The sequence below is a fragment of the Macrobrachium rosenbergii genome, chromosome 18 (assembly GCF_040412425.1).
Source record: "Macrobrachium rosenbergii isolate ZJJX-2024 chromosome 18, ASM4041242v1, whole genome shotgun sequence".
NCBI lineage: Eukaryota > Metazoa > Arthropoda > Malacostraca > Decapoda > Palaemonidae > Macrobrachium > Macrobrachium rosenbergii.
Genome location: NC_089758.1, coordinates 5,207,871 through 5,231,733, shown reverse-complemented (window position 1 = coordinate 5,231,733; position 23,863 = coordinate 5,207,871). Strand labels below are relative to the sequence as shown.

At 36.3% G+C, this 23,863-nt stretch overlaps 1 protein-coding gene across 4 annotated transcripts in view; it reads right to left on the bottom strand.

Moving 5' to 3' along the window:
• The window catches only part of LOC136848045 (uncharacterized), a 601,887-nt gene that overhangs the window by 143,453 nt on the left and 434,571 nt on the right, over positions 1 to 23,863 (bottom strand). For all 4 annotated transcript variants that reach the window (XM_067120117.1, XM_067120118.1, XM_067120119.1 and 1 more), the window contains exon 2: positions 8,363 to 8,476. In XM_067120117.1, the coding sequence (XP_066976218.1) occupies positions 8,363 to 8,476 (114 nt within the window). The remainder of the gene's footprint in view (positions 1 to 8,362; positions 8,477 to 23,863) is intronic.

Genomic DNA, 23,863 nt, shown 5'->3' with positions numbered 1-23,863 from the left:
TTAGTTGTTCTTAAATGTTCACATCTTCCCGCTCCCACCCCACCCTTTTCTTGCACAGCTTCATCATCCACTGACGCAATTTGGAAAATAACTCTCCTCTCCCTCATACACCACACTCTCTTACTACTGTCTTTCGTCTTGTCAGCCACCTCGAGGAGGAGATGGAGGGAGGAATGAAAAGGACTGAAATAGAAAAGGCCTCCCTTTCCCTTTCAAAATGTTTCGCTTTTACAATTTCTGAATATCTGGAAAACGGGAGAGAGAGAGAGAGAGAGAGAGAGAGAGAGAGAGAGAGAGAGAGAGAGAGAGAGAGAGAGGGGGAGATAACTGCCGTGTTATGGCACCAAATCACGACCTTCGCTTGTTTTCCATTTGTCGAGGGAGGAAATACCGCCGCTATATTTTTTCTTTCTGTTCCGTTTTTTTTTATTCCACCTCATCCTGTGCCATATCTCTTACTTTACGAAGGAAAGATGGAAAAGCAAAGGGGATTCTGTGCCGGGTAAAAATACACAGAGTGTGGTTACCCCTGCTACAAATGCTTTAACCCTTCCAAAAACGTCAAAACAGTAGTGCTGAAAATATGTTATATGTGTATATAAATATCTTACTCTCTTTCTCTTTCACACGTACAAACAAACAAACAAACAAACACATACACACACGTTTTGCAAATGATGAACACACACACTTAAATGAAGTAAAAGAGGCAGACGAAAAACAAAATGCGTGTTCCGAGTTTCCCCCCCGAGTCAGGATCACCACATTAAACGAAAATGTTTTTCGCAGACCCTTTCCATTAGAGTTTTACCTTTGCAACTGCATGCTGTACTCTCACCAGTCACCTGCTCTACGTCAGCTGGCCATCCTAACAGGCTATGCCAAATTTACGCGTTTATCCTTTTCTCCCTAATTCCGCAGAAAATTATCTATACTTTCGACTGACAAACTGAATATAGAATTTAGGCTAAAGACCAAGCACTGAGACCTATGAGGTCATTCAGCGCTGCGACGGAAACTGACAGTAAAAGGTTTGAAGGTGTAACAGGAGGAAAACCTTGCAGTTGCACTATGACTCAAATGTTAGGAGAGGGTGGAAAGTAAGATGGAAGAAAGAGAATATGAAAGGAGGTACAGTAAAAGGAACGAAAGGGGGTTGCAGTTAGGGGTCGAAGGCACGCTGCACAGAACCTTAAGTAATGCCTACAGTGCACCGCATGTGGTGCACTGACGGCGCTACCCCCCTACGGGTATCTATGCTTTCATTCTATATCCTTGCTTTACTAAATAGTGTCTTTAGCCACACCCCCTCCCCACTCCACAACAAAAATGGGGAGTTGGCAAGGCAGGATTCATCTTTCCCTGCGCCGTCCCTTTTACTGAATGCAAGCGTTCCTTCATCTCCTCCTATCAATCTCTCACGTTCCTGGGTGTCGTTTGCAGGAGTGAATATCCAGAGATGGCATTTCATCGCCTTTGTACAGTCACTCTTCACTGCCAAACAGCCTATCCGATTCAATCTCTCCTCTATTGCTGCTTCTACTGAAAAATCTGATGGGTTCTTCCTCAACTGATGTCCTTCTCGTGCAGCTTGCTTCTTCACTTATTCCGCTACAGTTTATACCATTCCCAACCTTGTTGCTGCTGTTACTTTTGGATCGTATCATTGTTTCAGTGGTTGAAGAAGATTTCTGAGAGTATTGCGGCAAACATCAATAATTACACATAATAAATCCCTTTTTGTTCTGCCTTCCTCAACATCGTAACATATTATCCCACCAGGATGTCCAAAAAATCTCAGGGAATAAACTTGAAAATCCCACTTGATTCTCGATTGGCTTTAAGTTTTATTCCAACATCTTATCTCCACCATCTCACCTATCATGTCACATGTTAAAGAAACTTTAACAGCAACCACTATACTTAGCACTCTATAAAAAAATATGCCTAAATATCTGTAAGATTTTACTAACTTCAAAACTTACCTCTGTCACTGCATGATGCGCTAACGCACACGAGAGAGAGAGAGAGAGAGAGAGAGAGAGAGAGAGAGAGAGAGAGAGAGAGAGAGAGAGAGAGAGAGAGAGAATATTAACAAATAAGAGAGAAAGCAAAAGTAGACAAAACAAACATTTTCTCTGCAATCCCTTTCCATAAAAGCCTAAAGGTGGAGCCTTAATTCCGGAGCACACAGCAAACATGACACTTGGTAGCTAAAAGGGCAATTTTGGATGAAAAAAAAAAAAAATAATGTTGCAGAGCGAGGCAGTCGTTTTATACAATAAGGGCTTGGATAATCTTATAACAGCATAATCTGTATTAACAAGCGGCGCACTAAAAGCGTAATCAGGATTATGAGATGTGGACGAAAATGCTGCCAATTTGCATGGACAAATACTCGTGGCACTGGTAAGTACCTCGGCATTCTTGCTCGTAATTCAGAATAAAGACCATTTCTAGTTTTCATAATTATCTGCTATACACTTCAGCAAGATAATACTTATCATTATAAGTTTTCTAAAATAAATGCGCATAAACCTTCATATATATATAAATACACACACACATATATTATACATATATATATATATATATCAAGTCTACTGTTTAGTACAGCACGAATCCTTGCCGTCATAGATACAATATGTCAATAATAGTTCCCCTTGGGTATAACATATCCCCAAGGTATGGTGAATTCAATATTAAACTATATTTGTGGCTAAACATATAACTACACACACACACACACACACACACATATATATATATATATATATATATATATATATATATATATATATATATATATATACATATATTCATATATATGTGTATATATATATGCATACATACACACACACACACACACGAGAAATCCAAAATACAAGAATTTCTCAAAATACACGATAATGCCAACTACAAGATGATAATGTACAACATTAAACTGAATTCTGATGGTAATTCATTGCATAGAATTGGAGTAGCAGTGGGAAACTCTCTCTGACCTTAGCATGTGAACAGCTTTAACAGTTGAGAAAATTATCAGTTTCACCTTTTATGTTGTAAATTTCTTTAAGTAAATATATAATGCTGAAAATTTTTGATTACTCTCAATCTCGCTAATCCATCATTAGTTTTACTTCGGAAGCGGAACTGAAAATAAGTTTTCTTCTATTTTTCGAAAATAACTATTTTTCGAAAATAACACGGAATATTAACACTGATTTGAAAGTTTTTTTTCCTAGGGTGCATAAAATTAATCGAATAAAGTAACTGATAAAAAGTTCCTTCAGATGTTAACCTCTTAAACTGATAACTCTAGAAATAACTGTTATCTTTTACAAAATTATAAATTAATCAATAGGTCAACAGGCGAGTAAAATCGAACGTTAAGCATTTTCAAATTACCCTACCTTCAACACAGTCGTCATTTTATTGGGGAAGAAATTCAGAAAAAGCTCCAGAACATTCTTACTTTAACTGTTTATCGGTGCTTTCACATTATAAAAAGTCATCAATATGGAAAGACCCGAGTAATACTAGAATGCTCTCATTTTTTCCCAAAGCTGAATTCATTATCAGAAATGGTCGAAGGATAGTCATTTTGAATTTTTTTATTGGAAATACGGAGGGCATCGTATATTTACCGGCAAACATCTGAAGGCTTGCATAATCTCAGTCCACTGCAGTTGTTTTCATTGAGTTTTTAAATTCCTAGACATTGTTTCTTGTTGTGTAATAATTAAATATCGTTTCCAACCAATTAATACTTGACAAAATTTTGACGCTTAAGAACCGGTACCTGGTTGATTAATGATCTGTCCATTTTTCTGGGTGGCCCAATGCTTTACCTCTACAATGTGATTTGTGAAATCTGTGAGATGAAGTTCTCCCTGGGTTAGACTTCTATTCGAACACAAGTAAATCTGTGTTGCAACGAAATTTAATAAGGGCACTAGTTAAGAAACACCTGCACTTCCTGCTCCTCTTAATTCAGGAGTCGTCTCCGTCTTTACCAATCCATATTGAGCTTTGAGAGCTGTTAATCAGGTCAGTGGTCTGGTTAAACTAAGGTATACTTAACAACAGTCACTAATCTATTCTAGGTCTCTTTTGGCGCTAGTTTGCATTAAAGGGGATCAAGTTCATAAGCCCTTCTAATGAAGAAGTCGTTTCACAGTCCTAAAACAAAACCTTCGAATCATCTGAGAAATAATCAGATTTTACCTGGATTCCATATGCTCAGCATTCCCAAGCTACCACACGTAAGTGAAGAGAACGAAACCCCTTTCAGGTATAATTTAGCTACAAATATAGTGGGCTACTCTCAACCCTACTCTTCCTGGCTGAGACTGTCTCTTCATTTTGCTTAAATAAGATGGCTGTGTAACTCATTGTATTCACTGCCTAAATAAGATGGCTGTGTAACTCACTGTCTAAAGGAAAGGAAATCCTTTTGGCTGATATTTTTGATAATTCACAGAGAAATTAGAAACTCACTACGCCCCCTTCTTGTTATCCTGAGGATAAACTGGTAGTCTAGCTTGCCAGTCCCATGGCATTAAAAATCTTTCATTTGACCTTGATGCGTATTTAGGAGTATACCTAAGCGATATTTTTACTTTACTTTTGCAAAGACTGCTGATTACCTAGTTGATAGTTACCTGTTATTTTTTTAAGTTAACTAGAATGGGTCTTTTTTGCTATTACTGGAGAATCGGTAGCCAATATCAAGGCTAAATTCAAGAGTGTTAGTTCAAGCTGTACTAAACTTTGTCCAATCTTTCAACTCCAATTATTTCACCTGTTTTTGAGCATACATTGTCAAAGCATCCGAGTGTCTGTGCTGTTAACAATCACTTGTTCCCTAGTTTACAGTAGTTTGGTTCTCACAAGGGTCTGAGAGCATGTGATGTACTTCTTCCTATTTCCGGTGTTGTAAAAATCCCTAAACTAGGATTATTTAGTTCGTATGACTAGTCTTGTCTTTAGTACTGCTTTTCACCATATTAATCAAGACGCTTTATTTTCAAACTTGGACTAATGGGAGTTGGAGAAGCATTTCTTAGTATAATCAGTGAATTTCAACCAATAAATTATTTGCACGTAGCTGGTGATGGGCACTACAGTGACTACATGAATACAGTCTAATGTTCCTCCGGTTAGTGTTTTTGGTCCACTACTACGAATATTTAACATATGCACACATATCTGGTTTGAGCCAGAAACTAAATTGGTTGCTTATATATTATCACTTTGCATCGATCTCATCCATTGACTGTCGAAGTGAGTGCTTGATGCTAATTTTGAGGACTGAAGCTGAACCCGGACAAAACTCAAAGAATGACTATTATTAGGCCTAGGTCATTGAGCTAACCAAGTTGTTAGCCCAAACCAGATATGTGAGTCTATGATAAATACTCGTATTATTGAACCAAGCACAGTACCCACAGGAACACGAGACTATTCTTGTTACCAATATTGTGCCCATCAACAACTAACCTTGGCAGTTTTTTATCTGAAATTCAATAGTAGTAAGAAATGTTTCTGCAACTCCCATTGCAAAGAGTGACCCTTGATTTATATCTCCCAAGGCTACATCTAGTTAATTCTGACAGTCTTGTCTTTTGTTTAGCGAGGTTCACCACCACGCGGTTTTCTGGAAATTTTTCTTGAGAACAAATCAAGGAATGATTTTCCCACTCATGCAGTTGAATTGTTGGAACTTCAGGGGCTCAAAATAGCGCATTCAGACACGAATCTCATTTCATAATTTAAGTGTTTTTCTCATTTATTTACTTTAGTTTATTCCTTATATTTACGTCTTTTTCCGGACAGGACTGCTTTCCCTATTCGAGCTTTTGGGCTTGTAACATCCTGCTTTTCCAGTTAGGGATGCAGCTTGGCTAATAATAATAATACTTAATATTTTTTTTGAATCGTATACATCTGAAAAAATGTACTTCCAACAAAATGTTCTGAACAGCTATTCTAGCTGGGTGTAGGACTGGCGGTCTTACTTGAAGGAGCTACTTCCAGAGAGACGTATCTTTAACTGCTTGCAGTGTTCGAGTTGAATGGAGAACATTGCCTATGATATCCGTCCAAGCGTTTTACTTTTATCTTGAACCCGTCCAGGTTCTCTACGGGAAAATCTCTCTCTCCCTCGCTTGCAGTTCTCCAGTCTTGATGTGCTACATAACAGATTTTTTTGTACAACAGAAACTTCACCTTGCTTCCTTCACCTGAAGACCATATATAAAGCTGTTCATCTGTAGCACAATTTCTTTTCTTTTTTTGTGACTGACCAAGATTGTGTGTCCTTCCGTCTTTCCTCAATTCTCAAAATCATATTCATACATTTCGGGCTTCAGTTTTAAAGAGGAAAACAAACATAAAAACACATGAAAGCAAATTTTACTTCCTTCAGACACCATATGGACCTTAATAGCCAGAGCTTCGTCTATTAGGGAAGTTGCATTTCAAAAACATAATGCTTATATCCCGTTTAATGCCGGAGAGCCTCGCTAATGTATATCAGATGCAAAGGGAAGGAACCTTTATTCCACCACACATAATGAGACGCGATTAAGGGGAGAGGATAAAGAGGGAAAAAGAGGGGGACTTTCAATTCTAATTTCGGCTGCCATAAGACGCGAGGGGGAAGCGCCATATTACACGAAAATATCTAATCTGGGAATTTTGCGGAGGGAAAAACACGCTCACAACCGCGCACGCTTCTGCACACGCGTTTGTCTGGAGAGTAGATACGCTATCGGTTTAGTGAAGGCGAAAATTACCCGTATAAATTAAACAATGGAGCGTTAGATATCGGGTACTACAATACGTCTGCCCATTTTCAAACGTCAATAGTTTCGGTGTTGCGTAGCAGTACTATCTGCACACGTTTCTGTGTCGCATGCAATTAAGAAATGTGTGGTTAATTATGGCCCCGATACAGTTTATAATTTATAACCATAATCTTATCCAAACTAACCTTAATTAGTAATAGGCCTTTCAGAAAACATCAATCACATTCGTAATTTACATACAGAACACACACACCGCATACATATAATAATTACAAGTTAACACCTTATAGAATTAAATTATGCTCAAACATGAGGACGTGTAAGTATATATATATCATATAATATTATATCAGTCTCAAATTAATCTGCCCTGGCTTCGACATTTCAGGCTCAAACAAGCTTGACATTTGCTTGAAGACAGAGTCTTGGGTTATTATTTGAACGTTCTAATACATCATCAAATCTCTGCTGAAAGAAGGTGGAACTACCCCTTTAGAACATGCCAAGCAACATGAGGGCTGTGAGTGTATCAATCTACCATGACCATGGCTTGGAATATCCGCGTATATGAATAGTCTTCCTTGCATGTAGGTCTTTCCGCAATACTACTTTCAGAGCCCATGTTTTAAACTCAGCTTTTCCTCACTTGCAAACAAATCAGCAGACATTCCAGTGTGCAATGAAATGAAACTAAATACCTAACGGAAATGTAACATCCAAGGCATTTATTTGGAGAGTGGTTTTAGTAAATATCATCACAGAAACAACTTGAGAGACAAAAACTATCCAACAATCGTTAATTAAGCTGCAATGAAATCCCTACAAAATAAAATTTACGCGAACGAAATTCTCATCAAGGGAAATCGCTTCCACGGAATTCGGTCTTACTGGATAAAATTTATTTGCGAAACACTTTGGTGAGAAGCTTGAAATGAGAAGCTTGAAGCGAGAAGGCTAAAGGGAGCAACCATTACCTCCATCAAGGGCAGAGCTCATCAACGCACTGGGTAACCAATTGGTTTTTAGCCACGTAAAATAAGTCTAATCCTTCGGGCCAGCCCTAGGAGAGCTGTTAATCAGCTCAGGGGTCTGGTTAAACTAAGGTATACTTATCAACGCACCCATCACTTGCAAAAGCTTCTCCGTGCCATCTTTTACCAAAACAACTGCTTCTACGAAACCCCCCTAAAGGCCCTCCAAAACAGCTCTTTACAGGAAAAGCTTGTCAACAAAACCTCAATATGAAAGATTCATTACCATGTGGAAATGACAAACAGCACTTTAATAAGTAAAGCTTATAAATGATCCCTGAATAAGAAAACACTCACCAACGGAATGAATTTACGGCTTCTTAATGTAACTGAAGAACTCATCAATGTGACCCCATAACGAGCAAAATCTAATACCAATTGATGGGAGTTGCTCCTCAATGAAAACATGATTCCCTAACGAAAAACCATTCACTTCCCATTACTAGGAAAAGTCAAAATAAAGAAGAACAAAAGAGAATACAGACTAAGGACTAAGGAGAGCAGGAGCAGCGCACTTACCGTCTTCTGGTCCGCATACTCGGGGAATAATCTCCAACACAGACCTGCAGGAGGGGTCGTCGGCGCACTGTTGCCGAGCTAACAAGCAGTTCCTCACGCCCACAGCCCCGTCGCCTGCGAACACAAAGAGCCATGAGAATGGTTTCGTCATAAGCTGGGCTTAATAAAAGTTAATAATATACGGAATACATCAGATTTTCATACCATATGCATAATATTTTGTTAAAAGACGAATACCCGATGGAAAACCAAGTGCTACATACATTTAATTGCCAGACCAAATAAAACACTACAAAGTCAGCATTTTTCGCAAAACCTTTATCATAGCTGCTTTCAATACATACCCGATGTTAATCTTATGCAAACCTTCCTTAAATCAATGTAAAGCATCTAACATTACATTAGAGGTTCAAGAATTTTATGATTAATTAGAAAAAAGGTGCAAGTATGTTCTCGACTGCCCCATTCGTTTCCTACTTGGAAAAGTTGATCATTCACAAAGGGAGTCACCGCTGAAGGCGAATGCTCTGCTTCTGTCAGAAAGAAGAAATGTCTTCATCCTCTAAAGGACATCCCTTGCTGGCCACGCGGTAAGTTAAAGACGATGATCACACTTCCTGTCACATACAGGATTGTTATTTAGTAATTCCAAACAATGTATGCATGCTTAAATGCCCGACGTGATTCACAGCAAGAAATCGTTTTATAACGAATACAATATATATATATATATATATATATATATATATATATATATATATATATATATATATATATATATATAAATAATAAGGTTTCTCATAATACTGACATCACTGTTGTTTTGCTCAAAACATTCTATTTCAAATCGGATATATTTTACTGTTGGTGGCAGAATGCCGATGAATTTGACTAAGGTTCTACTGAAAATATTTCGGAAGACCCAAGCAAGGCAAAAGATGGAATTCGAGTTCGGGTTCTGAATGAATAATGGCGCTGATGGTTTAATGGCAGACTTGTCCTTGAATAAAATATCAGAAGATTTGGGGAACACATGCGAAACAGAGGTTCCTTAAATTTAGGGAAGGGGAAGAGGCGGAATGTTTTTATTCAGCCGAGATGAAAACAGGAAGGTGAGATGACATAGGAACAGTGTTCAAATCAAGCGTGGGCAAATTTACAGTTGTAATGGAGAAGCTTATCAAAGGAGAAATATTTGTTGCGTATAAAGCGCATCCCAAATTTCTCACAGTCAGTTTTTGCCCCGGTAAATATATGATCTTTAGTTGGCTTTATCCATCTCGAAAACCATACCAAGATTTGAAACTTCTTCGAATATATAAAGTAAATAAAGGCTTACCCTAAACAAATTGAAATAAGACAGGGATAAAGCTCCCTGAATATTATTTATCCACAATAAATACTGAAAATTCTAATTGTTTTGCTCTTGCTCACCAATGGAATATTTTAATGCTCAATCACACAATATAAAAATCTCAGCAAAATCTGATATTACATTCTCCATATCTAGTGTGAACAAGATTAAGGTAGAAGTTATTATTAACATGATCGATACCACCACCTGCATGGATTTTTTTCCCTTGTAAGCTCATTCTTGAATAAACAGCTAAAGGAGGCCCAGCATTAACTTTTGTTTTCTTCAGAAAGTATAACGGAAAATCCTTAATGACAGAGACAATGTTATTACTTCTGAACTCTTGCCTCAGTCAGCACTAATTCACTGTTTCATCAGTCGTGTTATGACGACGATGGTGGAAAGAGAAAGTCGAATAAAGGGCGAGAGAGAGGAAAAGTACCAACTGGGAAGAGGTGAAAGTCAGCAAGAGCGAAGAAGACTTGAGGTAGAATTCTAGGAATAAAAATAATTATCCGGCCGACTGCTCCCAGCTGCATTGGCCTCCGATCTGGAATCTTTTAAGACTCCAAAATCCATTATTTTAAATGTCTGAAAACCCGAGAGAATATTCCTAAATCACTTAATCGAAAAAGACAAGAATTATTTGGGAGACTGAGCCATCGACGTTTTATTTTTTTTTTTCTAGGCGGACCTTAGTGAGCTGTACTTCGAATTACGACTGCCAATTCCTGAAATTCTGATTTTCTGCTACTATGCACCAAATTCTGACTACAATTTGGCGTAGTTCAAATTATAGTGACTAATTTCTCTGGATCAAATTATAAATAACTATTAGGGTAGTGAGATTTGCCAGTGGAACCTGTCTTTGAAGCATTACGCTGTGGACGGATATTTTACAAACAAGCAAAAAATAAAATGGCAAGCACACCACAATCTCAGTGCTGCAAAGCCATTACGAACACTATTCAAGAAATAATAAGTAAAAATGCTGAAATGGACCACATCATATAACAACAAAGAATTCTTGGACAGCTATTGAGAGTTATTTAACCTACAAATGAGTCGATTAGATTTGAAATTCCCACGAAAAGTAACGAGAACAACGCCAAATAGAATGCTGAAAATAACAAAATTTCGCTTTTTACGAAATATCCAAGCGTAACTTATGAAAGAAGGAAAGTGTGCAGGAGAAGATTTCAAACGTATATTACAAAGAAATGACGAGTCATAACGTTGACATGCAATATTCATTACGTGACAAGGCCTTCAGTGCACAACGAAATTTATTTCTCAGACACCTTCCGCCGCCAAAAAAAAAAAAAAAAAAAACTCATGCACACTACATTACTTCAGTAACATGACAAAAACGATTAATGTTGTATGACAACTGAAATGTAGAGATAGCAAAGGACGAGCAACTCCTTGTTTATGATTACGACCACAGCATAACTCTAACACTTAGATTTATGATATATAAAAATCACCAATAATAAAAATAAAATAAATTAGGCAATGGCAACGAAAGGATGTATAGAGGATCCCCTAGACATATATGTGTGGTATCTAATCGTCAATACACAGATGCAGTATACTTTCTTTTTCATGTGAGCTTTCCCCCTCTGCAGAGTTTATTCTGTTCACTGAGACTTCTTGGCTTTGCCTGGAGTTCTTTCTTCGGAACATTTTCTTGAAAGAGTTGAAGATCAAGCACTTTGTATTATTGCGTAGACACCAATTTAAACTCGAATCTTCAGCCCCTGCTGCTCTGACCAAGTTCCTTTCTTCCCCCTATTCTGCTGACACTAATTCAGATGTTGCTCTCAACAGAGCTGGTCAGAATACCTACCTATCCAACCAAAGACAGTGTGACAGACATCTGCTTTCATCCTTCCATTTACATCTTGTCCATATTACAAACCTAAATCAGCAGACATTACCAACCTTTCTCCCTCCCTCTCTTCAACAAGTTCAGCAGGAAAGACTTTTCTTACTTTGTCCCTACTACCATTTTAATTGGCGTCATCGATCTTTCCCCCGTCCTCTTAACTAATCCAAGGGACAAAACCATTCTTTCTATAAACCAGTTCAATTTGCATGATATTCCGTTTTTTCTTCTGATCTCCGACAAATTCAATAACGAGTATAACTTTTTTTCCTTCCTCCAACAGTTCAGTGCACATGCCTCTCTCTTCTTTCCCATCCAACCAAGGAATCTGACATGACCATTCTTTCTTTCATCTTCCAGCGAATTAATCTGACGTGGCAAATCTGTCATATCCTCCCCATCAAATAATTTGACGTGGCCATTCTCTCTTCCCCAACCTTGAAATTTGATTTGATAATTCTTTCTTTCTTCAACCAATTTTTTTTTACATGAACAATCTTTGTTCCTTCTTCTAGCTAATCAGTTTGACATTAACATTCTTTCTATCCTTCAACAAGTCAACTTGATACGGGTATTGCTTCTCCCACCCTCCAACCAATTAATTTGTCTTGACCATCCCATCTTATCCACTCCAACCAAACATTTTGACATGGCAATTCCGTTTCTCCCTGAAAGCAATTTATTTGGCATGATAGATCTTACTTCCTTCTCCAGTCAGTCCATTTGACATAACCATTCTTTCTTTCTTCCTCCACCTAACTGATAGTATAATGGCCATTCTTCCCTTCCCTACAAATAATTGCTCTGACACCATTTTTAATTCCTTCCTCCGACCAAATAATTTGACACGAAAATTCTTTCTTCTGCAACTTCCCCCAACCAGTTAATTTGGCAAGACAATTCTTAGTTCCTTCCTTCAACCAATCTACTTGATAAGACCATTCTTAATTCCTCCAGCCAATTAATTGGTCATGCACATTCTTTCCTCCTCCGACCAATTAATTTGACACTACTATTCTTCCTTTTCTCCAGCCAATTAATATGACAAGACAATTATTTTTTTCCTTAATATAATCTGTCAAGTTGACACGACCATTCTTTCTTCCTTACTGCCACTCAATTCGATCTGATCATTCTTCTGTCTCCCTTATTCAGTGAAATTTCCATCTTGGATTGATTATTAGTTATCACCTCTTTCTTTTCATACCTGGATCATTACTTTCTGACTGTCATATGTTAGGCTGAAACTTTTCAGCACATTTGTGATTTATTTTAGACTTCATAATTAATTTTTAAATGTATATTCATCTGTAATCTTTTGATTAATTGTTGTGTTGTTTATTAAGGAAAGCCTCGTTAATATAGTTCCCTGTTTTTTCCCCTTTTTTTCCTTCACTTATATTGAAGATTAACACCCATACACTGATAAAAAAAAACTCCAAAACATGTGATCTGTTACACTAAAACAAATACCTTAGTTGTCCCTAAATTGAGGGGAGCCAGAAAGTGCCACTGACCCAGTCGGGAAAAAGAGGTGTCAACGACTAATCAAGCCAGGAAGTAAAATGGCCGAAACTGCGCTGGACAACGAGGCCCTGCCCTTTCGAGTTCTGGCTTGCACTGTCCTGCATAAATTGAAAACTTTCTCTCTCCCTTTGCACTCCTGCGAGAGTGTTTCTTCTTTTAGTACCTGAACGGAAAATGTCAGTTTTCAGGGACGCTGTTGTGTAAAACATCGAAACTACCTAGTGGTAAGACTTAGTCGGGCCACTTTCGTAAATCTTACGGTCGTGATATTTACAGGATTCTTACAAAGTTTGTGCTACAGTTTACACATAAAACGACATGAAGTTTACAGTAAGCAAAAACGATTGCTAATTCATAAAAGTTGAGTTAATGCTAACCAACAAAGATATGAACAGATTTAACTTCAGTTACCAGACCTGCCCAACTCAGAGGTCTGAACTTAGTTTAACTAAGTCTCTGCTACCTATCTCACGACCGAGGATAGGTTTCAAAGTTAGTTCAAACTCATTATCTGAACTCAACAAAGTGATTATGGAAAGTGGACCAGATTTCTAATTTGTTCACGGAAACTCTAAGCAAAGGTGTTATTTATTGTTTAGTTAAGCGAGAACATCATGACGAAGCCTTGCAGTATGACTCAAAGAAAACTGATTAAAATGAATATCTACAGCAGTGTTTTAACGCTTAAACAGTGAAGGGCTCCTGTCCAGTGAGTGAAAATTTATCGTATTCAATGTTCATGTTAATTCAAGTTCCTCAACCTTACCTTGTTCCTTTATTTCACCTTGGACATTTACTACCCAAGGTCCAAATTATCCCTACATGTACAGAAATCAGGATCCAAAATATGATTCACGATCAGGTTCAAAATAAATGTCCACAGTGACCGTAATCATTCGTTTCCATCCGCCTGACACACCGTACTCAGTAAATATCTCAACATACGAATTGAACCAATTCATGAGTATACAGGTCTGACCGAAAGAAAATCGCCATCCTGCTATATTATTCATACAACCTAATGTAAACGGACTAATAAGAATATAAGAAAATTAGAAGCTTGAGAAAATACAATGAATGCGTTTTCAAAATTAACACTTTCATATCATAAAGCTAAATTAAGCTGAAAAACAGCAAAGTTGCCATTTACTCTTAGTCTCTAAAAGTTTTCTCCTCTGTAGAAATAAGTTTTGGAAAAATGCATCAAATTAACGACATGCGTGTTGTATCCTTAATACTAAAAAGAAAACTGTAATAGAAACTGGATCAAATACGGGCACTTCTAGAAAATAAACAAGTCATGGGCATTGACCACGTGTAGGATTTTGCTGTGGAGAGTCTGTTAAATCAAGAAAGCAGTTACAGCAAAACTAAATGCCAGTGACTTTTGGGGAAGTGTGTTAATCTCAACCTTATCCTCTCTATTCATTTTTATGGGCGAAAGGTGACTCCCATGTTGGCTAAATTGAAACTAGATTCGGATTATGTTAATGAGCCCTGGGAAAGAATGACTCAATGAGAGTAGAAGGAGTTCAGAAGACTTCATTACTTGACATTTTCGTATAATTTGTCAAAGATGCATGCATAAAAATCACTCCTATTACAGCCGAACAGTCGGCTTTTATCTAATCTAACACATCTGCTGTTTCTTGAGCGTTATTCGGGGGCCACTATATCTGAACGATCGTCTGAACTTTTCCATCATCAAAAGATTTCTAACGCATTCTACGGCGTCTGAAAGATTTCTTGAGCTTTTAATGGTATCTGAGTGATCTTTCGCAATGCCTCATGTCTACACGACCAATTTAATCGCGTTAGAATGATTTTTCGGCGCTTTCCTTAACATCTGAACGAAGGATTCTTTGCAATTTTACTGCGAATGAACAAACGTTCTTCTGTAATTTTAATGGCCCTGAACGATCTTATGTCGTTTCGTAAAACAATCTCCCATATATCTTTTTCTTTTGTCTAAAAAGAATGATTTTCCATGTTATCTTTTTTAACATCGCCTGAACGATATCCACGCCAATAAATTCCGAAAGAAATACCTAAAAGGTGACCTTAACTTTCCTTCCACTGCAATTCTCGGTTTTAAGTAATTTCATTCTAAATAAGAATAATCAAGATTTCTTATGGAATTGACGCTTGGATTTATTATATCAAATGTCTCAAGATTTATAGATGAGGATACTTTTCGAATAAAAAATTTATGAGGGTTGATAAAGCTACCATACATACAACTTAGCTGTTCAAAAAATGTTCCAGGCAAAATTGATTACTGTAAAGATTTGTCAACGGTCATCACCATAAAAAATGATACAACGCAATATTTAACATCTCACCTAATCAGACTCGCTCCAGCTCGAGTCCTGTTATCCTAGGTTTTTTTTTAACTGGAAAATGGTTCACTTTACCAGACAAACTTGCTCTCTCTCTCTCTCTCTCTCTCTCTCTCTCTCTCTCTCTCTCTCTCTCTCTTCTGGATTCGTAAAGATCAGCTTTAAATCTTCGCACATAGGTAAATATTGACACATTCTGCCTTTCAATGCAGCTGCCACACTTACGCAAAGGAACTTAAGTTACTTTACTTATATTTCTCCTTTTGCGTTGCAGCCTTGCTTTTACCAATATACATTTCTCCACACAATATCTATCGACACTGTGTATATATATATAATATATATATATATATATATATATATATATATATATATATGTATATAAATTTATGGATATATAACATATATGTATATATATATATATATATATATATATATATATATATAATATATACATATACATATATATACACCACACATATATATATAAAGAGTGTATGTGTAAACTACGTAATGCAACAAGAGTTTGTTGAAAATATCTTTGCTTTGCGCTTGCAATTTTTTATCTTATGGAAACGGTCAGCGCCGGTTGGAAATTTTTCCTTAAAGTTTCACATTTCTAAAGAAAAAAACTGTTGGTGAACATTAAATCTCAAAGCTAATTTAGGGTAGCAACCTAAAAATAATCACCATGTATTATATACATATTCTCTCTCTCTCTCTCTCTCTTCTCTCTCAAGTTTCTCTCTCTCTCTTTTTTTTTGTTCATTTTTGTTAGTTTTACACACACACACACACACACACACACATATATATATATATATATATATATATATATATTTATATTTATATATATTAATATATATTTATACATACACACACACACACACATATATATATATATATATATATATATATATATATATATACATACACATATACATACAAACCCAATATGTCCCTATATATTTATTTTCTTGAGTTTAATTCAGATATTCTACAGCTAATGAAATTCATGTTTAACTTACACAAGAATATGCAGAACAACAAAATGAACTTGATACATTACAAGGACACCGTATTTCTAAAATTCGACAAGATGGGTACACTAGCCATTTATATAATATATATATACATATATGTATGTACTGTATATATATATATATATATATATATATATATATATATATATATATATATATGTATATATATATATATATATATATATATATATATATATATATATATATATATTATAATTTATAATAAAGAACCTCAAGCTTAAACATGTACCAGAAGAAATTAGGAATAACTTTTAAGCTTTCCGTCATCTGTTGTTTCTAAAAATATTTACTCTTTCTTCATGTGTTTCAGTTTTTCAGTTTCTGCCATTATGTAGCGAGGGTGGTGTTCTTAGCCCGCTGTTATTTTTAGTTTATACACTTGGACCGTCGACGGATGGTCTCGTGTTTGTCAATATTTCATAAGTTGTATTTTAACAGAGATCGTTTACATTCACAAATGATCCCTGATCCACTTCTCCTGCCGAGAGCGACTAGATCTACTGAACAGCAGCACCAGTGTGCAGTAAATGTTCCTTGCTGCAGAACTTCTCTCAGTTCCAGAGGTCAGTTATTCCTCACGCCACTGGACTGTGCAAGTCGCCTTGAGGATATTGTGCGATTGGAGCTTCAGAAGTTCAAGCGAAGATGCAACGCATTGCCACCCTAAAACAATTCTCCTTATGTTTTGATTATTTACTTATATTTTTATCTATTTATTTATTAACTTTTAATTTCTAAAAACTGATTTCTTCTTATTGTATTTCCTGTTGCCTTCTGTTACTTCTTTCAAATAAACACCATGTTAGGTGGTTTTGATCTGAAGAAGTATATATATATATATATATATATATATATATATATATATATATATATATATATATATATATATATATATATTATATTCACATATACATACATACATATATACATATACACACCGATATAATACATATATATATGCATGCATGTATACATCATTTATTTAATGAGATCCATAAACATAGCAGCGGGATAAGAAGGCAAAAATTATGCTAAACTTTTTAAAATACACTTCAACAATTTAAGTGTATGATTTATGAAAACCTGAACAATTATGAATGACAATCTGAAATAATGAAAAGCAAGGATTTAACTTAAAATTGCTTCCACGAGGAAAGGAAAATGAAGAATTACGACGAATCTTAAACTGGTTACGATGAAGAATTATGGTCGGGAAGAAGGAACCACATCCATCTCGCGAAAGGTTTCATTGCAAGGTAAACCGGCCGTTTATTTCACACCACGTACGGAAGATTCACTGATGGTTCCTCTCTCTTTTTACCAACTTTATTTTCTTACCTATTTCATTCTTCTGCTTGTGACAAAAAGTTAATCTAACCAAACGAACACTTCTCATTTTCATTTGTTTCCAATAACGTTTGGATGTCTTCGAAAAGTTCCAAATAACTCCTTATCGCGCGTCAAGTGTTTTGCAATTACGATGTGCAGCAATAACCTCTTGAGAGTTTGTTCCTGAAAAATCCAAAGTTGCAGGAACCGACAGAGTGGTCAAAGTTATCTAAGATCAACACATGCCAAGCTTTTGATCTGAAGTTCGCCGTTGGTGGAAAGTTATTTGATCTCAAATTGAAAGGCCGTAGACGATCTATACATCTGTTGTATTTCACAGTTGAATCTGTGGGGAGCTTTTCTGGACAGCACATACGCTGTCACATATACGGAATCATATCCGAAAATTAATCTCAGATTTCAGTCGTATCACGACGTGGATATACTGACTCGGTTCACTGAGCCATAACAAAAGCTTAGCAGTGATCTGCATAAAAATAATATGAAGTTTAGGTGCAAGAAGAGTATGCCTAATAAAAAAACTAGCAGAGGGTGCATATATATATATATATATATATATATATATATATATATATATATATATATATATATATATATATATGAGTATATATATACACTGTATACATGTGTATATATAGTGTATATATATAAATCACATACATATATATACATATGATAGGTAAAGTGATAGATAGATAGATAGATAGATAGATAGATAGATAGATATTGAAAACAACAGAATGATGGCGAATCATAAAAATTTTTAATAGTTTCTCTCTTTTCCTAACCAACAGCGAAATATCAAATCCACTTTAGCGTATTTTTCACGGTAGAATACAAAATTCAGCTCGTTACATCGATAAATATTCACAGGAATCCTTGAATTTCTGTACTATCCTTAATCAATTCCTTTCCCACTTTCCGGACCTTTTTGAAGTGGAGAAAAGCGTAGTCTTCTGTTCCCGCCTTTGTTAAAACTGTACCCACAGTCATTAACCCTAATAACTTGAATCTAGTTAAGACTCAGCATTCATATCTTACAACCTCTTTTTACTGCCATCATGGGTCTAAGTACCAACCATATCACTGTTATCACTGCAGGATAAAAAGACCTTGAATAGGTCGAATATTGAAGGTATATTGGTTTTCTCCTCCAGAAAGAAGGGAGCAGGAGTTCTGAAAGGCTTATAAGTTTGTTTATAATTCGTACCAGTACACTGACAATATTCAAGGTCTTTCATCCTGCATACTGCTTGATATAATTGTTCATCACATCATTATTATTCATAATTAATTTATTCCATTATATTTTCTTTCCATAATCTATCTCCATTACTATTCTGTGAAACTGTTCTTTCCCTCTGTGGACTAAAATTTGTTCATCAAACCTAATATCATATAGGATATCATATGCCCCATTCCTCAATTTAAACTGAGTTTGAATTTAGAGAAGATATTCCCTGGATCAGTTACATCTGAAAAATTTTCTCCTGACGGCCTCTGCACTATGTAGCCTATTATCTTTCGTTATCTTTTCTCAACAGCTCTCTATTTCTAAACTTCATATGGAAATATCTCCAAGGCGAAAACATTACAGAGTTGGGTTTAATGTCGGTATAAAAAGGTATCACAGCAAAGTAAAAATAAAAAAATTAACCTGTAAAATTCATTGAGTTCTCACGTCATGCACCTGTTATATCAACAACAGAAAAACTTCTCAATACCTGGGAACGTAAAAAGAAGGCAAGTCATTGAAAAATATATCACATAAGGCGTATATGATTCAAAATGACTCCTCCATCAAAAGAACAGTGTGTGGATTTTGAGTGAAAAAAATTTTTCAAATGTAATCTGCATTAACATATCTCCGGCATTGATCTTCGAAAATTACAATAATCGGAAGCGGGACATGAATCCGGCAAGTCACTTACTTCATCAAACAAACGACAAGGACACAAGACTAATGTCTGCCTCGCGTGCACAGAGCGCCACTTAACACTTTTCGACATGACTGGGGGACACTCCGTCGTCACTATTGACACAATGGCCGGGGCTGTCCGTAAGTAACAGCAATACAAGGAACGGCAACGTAAATCACAAGGAAACAGCTTCTTCGAGAATTATTCTTTAAGGCACCGATAAAACACGAGCACAGTCAAACCTTTGAAGATGTACATTAAAATACGAACCATCTCATTCAATCAATCACCAAACAGAAATGAAAAAGAAATGCCACCAAGAATACACAACACATTCTACAAATTTCCTCCCATGGGGAGGTGTAAATCTCCTTGGTATAAACAGGTCACTGCGGTATTCTCGATAATTTATTAGCAGTTCAAGAAGTCTCTGCTAAAAAAGGACGTGAGAAAGGTAAGAAGGGGAGAGGAAGGTGAAAGGTGGGGGGAACACTTTCCAGGGAACGGAGAGTTAAGTTAAGTATACCTTAGTTTAACCATACCAATGAGCTGATTAACAGCTCTCCCAGAGAGGGCTGGCCCGAAGGATTATATTTATTTACGTGGCTAAGAGCCAATTGGTTACCTAGCAACGGGACCTACAGCTTATTGTGGAATCCGAACCACATTATAGCGAGAAATAAATTCCTCTTATTCTTCATTGGCCGGTCGGAGATTCGAACGCGGGGCCAGCAGAGTCCTAGCTGAGAACGGAACCCACCCGCCCAATGAGGAACTAGGAAACGGAGAGGGTGTGAGAGTAGGGTAGGGGGGGGGGGGTTTAAGGGAACCTTTTTGTTTCAATATCGCCAGTCCTCATACTGAATAAAAGATATAAAACCATTGTTATAAACATTACTGTTTGCATCTGAATTGGAAGCTTAAGGTCTTTAGTGCGGTATACGAAAATCGCTGTTACTATTCCTCTGGTCGTCTGATTACTGGCTAGTGCGTGTGTGCGTATTACGAGTATTGTCTTCGAGAAGAATGAGCAGATGCATAAAACCTTTCGTCGTCAGTGAAGCGAATACTGGCATTCTACAGCACCACCGGCGATGTTCAATCGAGTTTATAAATACACCTTTGGAAAATAACAATCTCTGACGCTCTCCGGCGGTAGCACTGCCATCATTCTCTGTTACGTCCTTTAAAGAGAGAGAACGAGAGAGATTTTTATTACAGAAGAATATTCACCAGTACAATGCAATCGTATACAGGAATCGTGTAAATATTGAGTAACACCACTTTCTACATAATTTAACTTCTGCTTCATTTAAAATATTTACTGAACCGCAGTAATTATAGACAGGAAAATAAAGTTTGCTTAACAAAGAACTCAGGGAAAAGTTACGAAAGCAAACACAGATCTTCAAGATTGGTTTGGTTAAAGAAGAACATCCTTCAGTGTCGGTTCTTAACTGTGAGGATGTTGCTCTTAGGATCAAAACCTAATATTTAACCTACTTTAAATTTATATCCTTCGTAAATCTGTACTTTTAAAGTGATACCGATGAAATTTTGTTAAAGAGATCCAACTGTAGAAAAATATATATTTCTACGATTTCAAATGGAGCAGCTTTTCTATTTTGAACTTCTAAAGATGAAAGGACATTGGTTCCTTTGAGTGCTGGGGAGGGAGGCAATGTTTTTACGTTTCAAGTGTCAGAAAGGTCAGTCGCTTACTGAGTGGTTCAGGCGCATTTTTGTTTCTTACCCTAACTTTTTTGGCGGGGGGGGGGGGCAGGGTTCTTTGGGCCTGGGATAGGACAAGTCAAAGCGATGTCCGTGCCACTGCCCCTTTAACTTGAGTAAAAAAAAAATTGTCCAATAAAGTTATCACCTATCTAACGAAGATACCACCTTACATCGTGAAAATTATTCCCTCGTGGTTAAGTACAGGCAAAAATCACTATATGTGGAGTGGCTTTTTAACTCAGAGCATAAATGAAAATAAAAAAAATTTGAACAGGCACTTATTCTTTAGAATTGTGCAAGAAATTTAGTAGATTTTAAGCACAACCAACGACCAAGGTCAAAAGGCCCACAGGCCAGGTCACAAACGTGGCTGGAAGGGTAACTTGGAATAAGGAGCCCAAGCTTCACAATGTCGCTCTACAAACAGAAGGCAGTGATAAACATGAAGGCACAATGCTTAGCTACACTGGGAACTGTTACCTGCAGTCGAAAGGCAATTACTGGACAGCTCATTTTGGGATTATTTGAGAGAGAGAGAGAGAGAGAGAGAGAGAGAGAGAGAGAGAGAGAGAGAGAGAGAGAGAGAGAGAGAGAGAGAGAGCTTTCATAAAACGGCATTCAATTAAATTCATAATGAAAGCAATGGCATGAGCCCCAAAATCACATTGACCATTAAAGCAAATGTGCAATTAAATCAAGGTCCTGATAAGAATGAGAAGGCCATCGTCTATCATGAATGGATCCCTTTAAAGAGGAAAAATATTTATTCAATAAACAAATCTGTAAACACACACACACATATATATACACACACATATACAGTATATATATATACTGTATATCACCAAAAGAACAGAGGTATATTTGGAAATACGTAATGTATCACCATATAATATACTAAGTTGCTCTCTCTCTCTCTCTCTCTCTCTCTCTCTCTCTCTCTCTCTCTCTCTCTCTCTCTCTCTCTCTATATATATATATATATATATATATATATATATGTTTGTGCATCAACACAATATATATATATATATATTATATATATATATATATATATATATATATATATATATATATATATATATATATATATATATATATATATATATATATATATATATATATATATAATACATTGTACTAGCCATGTGTGTGGCCCCCCAGCATACCAACAACCAAGATGAACTTTCTCTTCCGTGAGGCACCTGGCGAGAAGAACACGTGGTCGAAGAAACACAACTTCTCCCATACGACTTTTATGCATATTTCTCTGTAACCATTATTGTCACATTTCATTTATGATCACCACTGTATGCATTGCTAAGCAAGCTCTCTGGTCATAAACTTGTAATACTCAACTAAATCTTCTGTATCAAATTGTATGTATGTTTTTGTCTGTGAACAAACACAGATGCCTAAACTTAATCCCTGTTTCGATTTGTCAGAGATTGGTAACCATGTTGCAGGTCGTACCAGCCGATAACCTCTGTGAATATTCTGTACATATATAAGTAATGAATTTGAGAGCAACCAGTTGGCATGTCAATCAGTAACTTCCTTACAATACAACCTCAAAAATTTATTATAAACTGAATACAACAGGTGCCCTAAAAAAGGAAAAACACTCCAAAAAAACCTTAATAATTGTTGAAAACATTGCAATAACTATGGGAAAAACATGGCAGACCAATTACCTTTGTTTGGAGAAAACACATAAACGCATTTTTATCAACATTAATAATAGCAACTCCTGGCGACCCTGTAGCCTACTTATACTTGCACGAAGCACGGACTTATTTATCTTAAGGTGGTACAACACAGAAATATGGAGAAGACAAAATAAGTAAAGAAGGTGCAATTTATAGATATACAAGAATCGGGCAGAAAAACTATGGTTCTTGAATCATTCCTTATTGCTCTGTATTTGTAACCATTTTCTAAATGTTCCCTGCTCCAGTTGATTCCCTATTGCTAGACACTAATGTATACATACATACATACATACATACACACATATATATACATATATATATACATACACACATATATATATACACACCTGTATATATAAATCAGGCTAGATGCTAATGTATACGTACATATACACACATACATATATTATATATTTTTTGAATATCGCCGCTGAATCACTAACTACTAAGCCCTTATGGCAGAAATATCAGACAGTAGGGGAAAGAGGGATCCCCATAGACCTACGAGTGTTAGGACAGTTTTGACCAGTAAGGGTCTCATCTTTTCAGAGAGGGGTCTTTATAAGTCTCAAAGGGAAACACATGAAGAGATAGAGAGCTGTCCCATGTCTTAA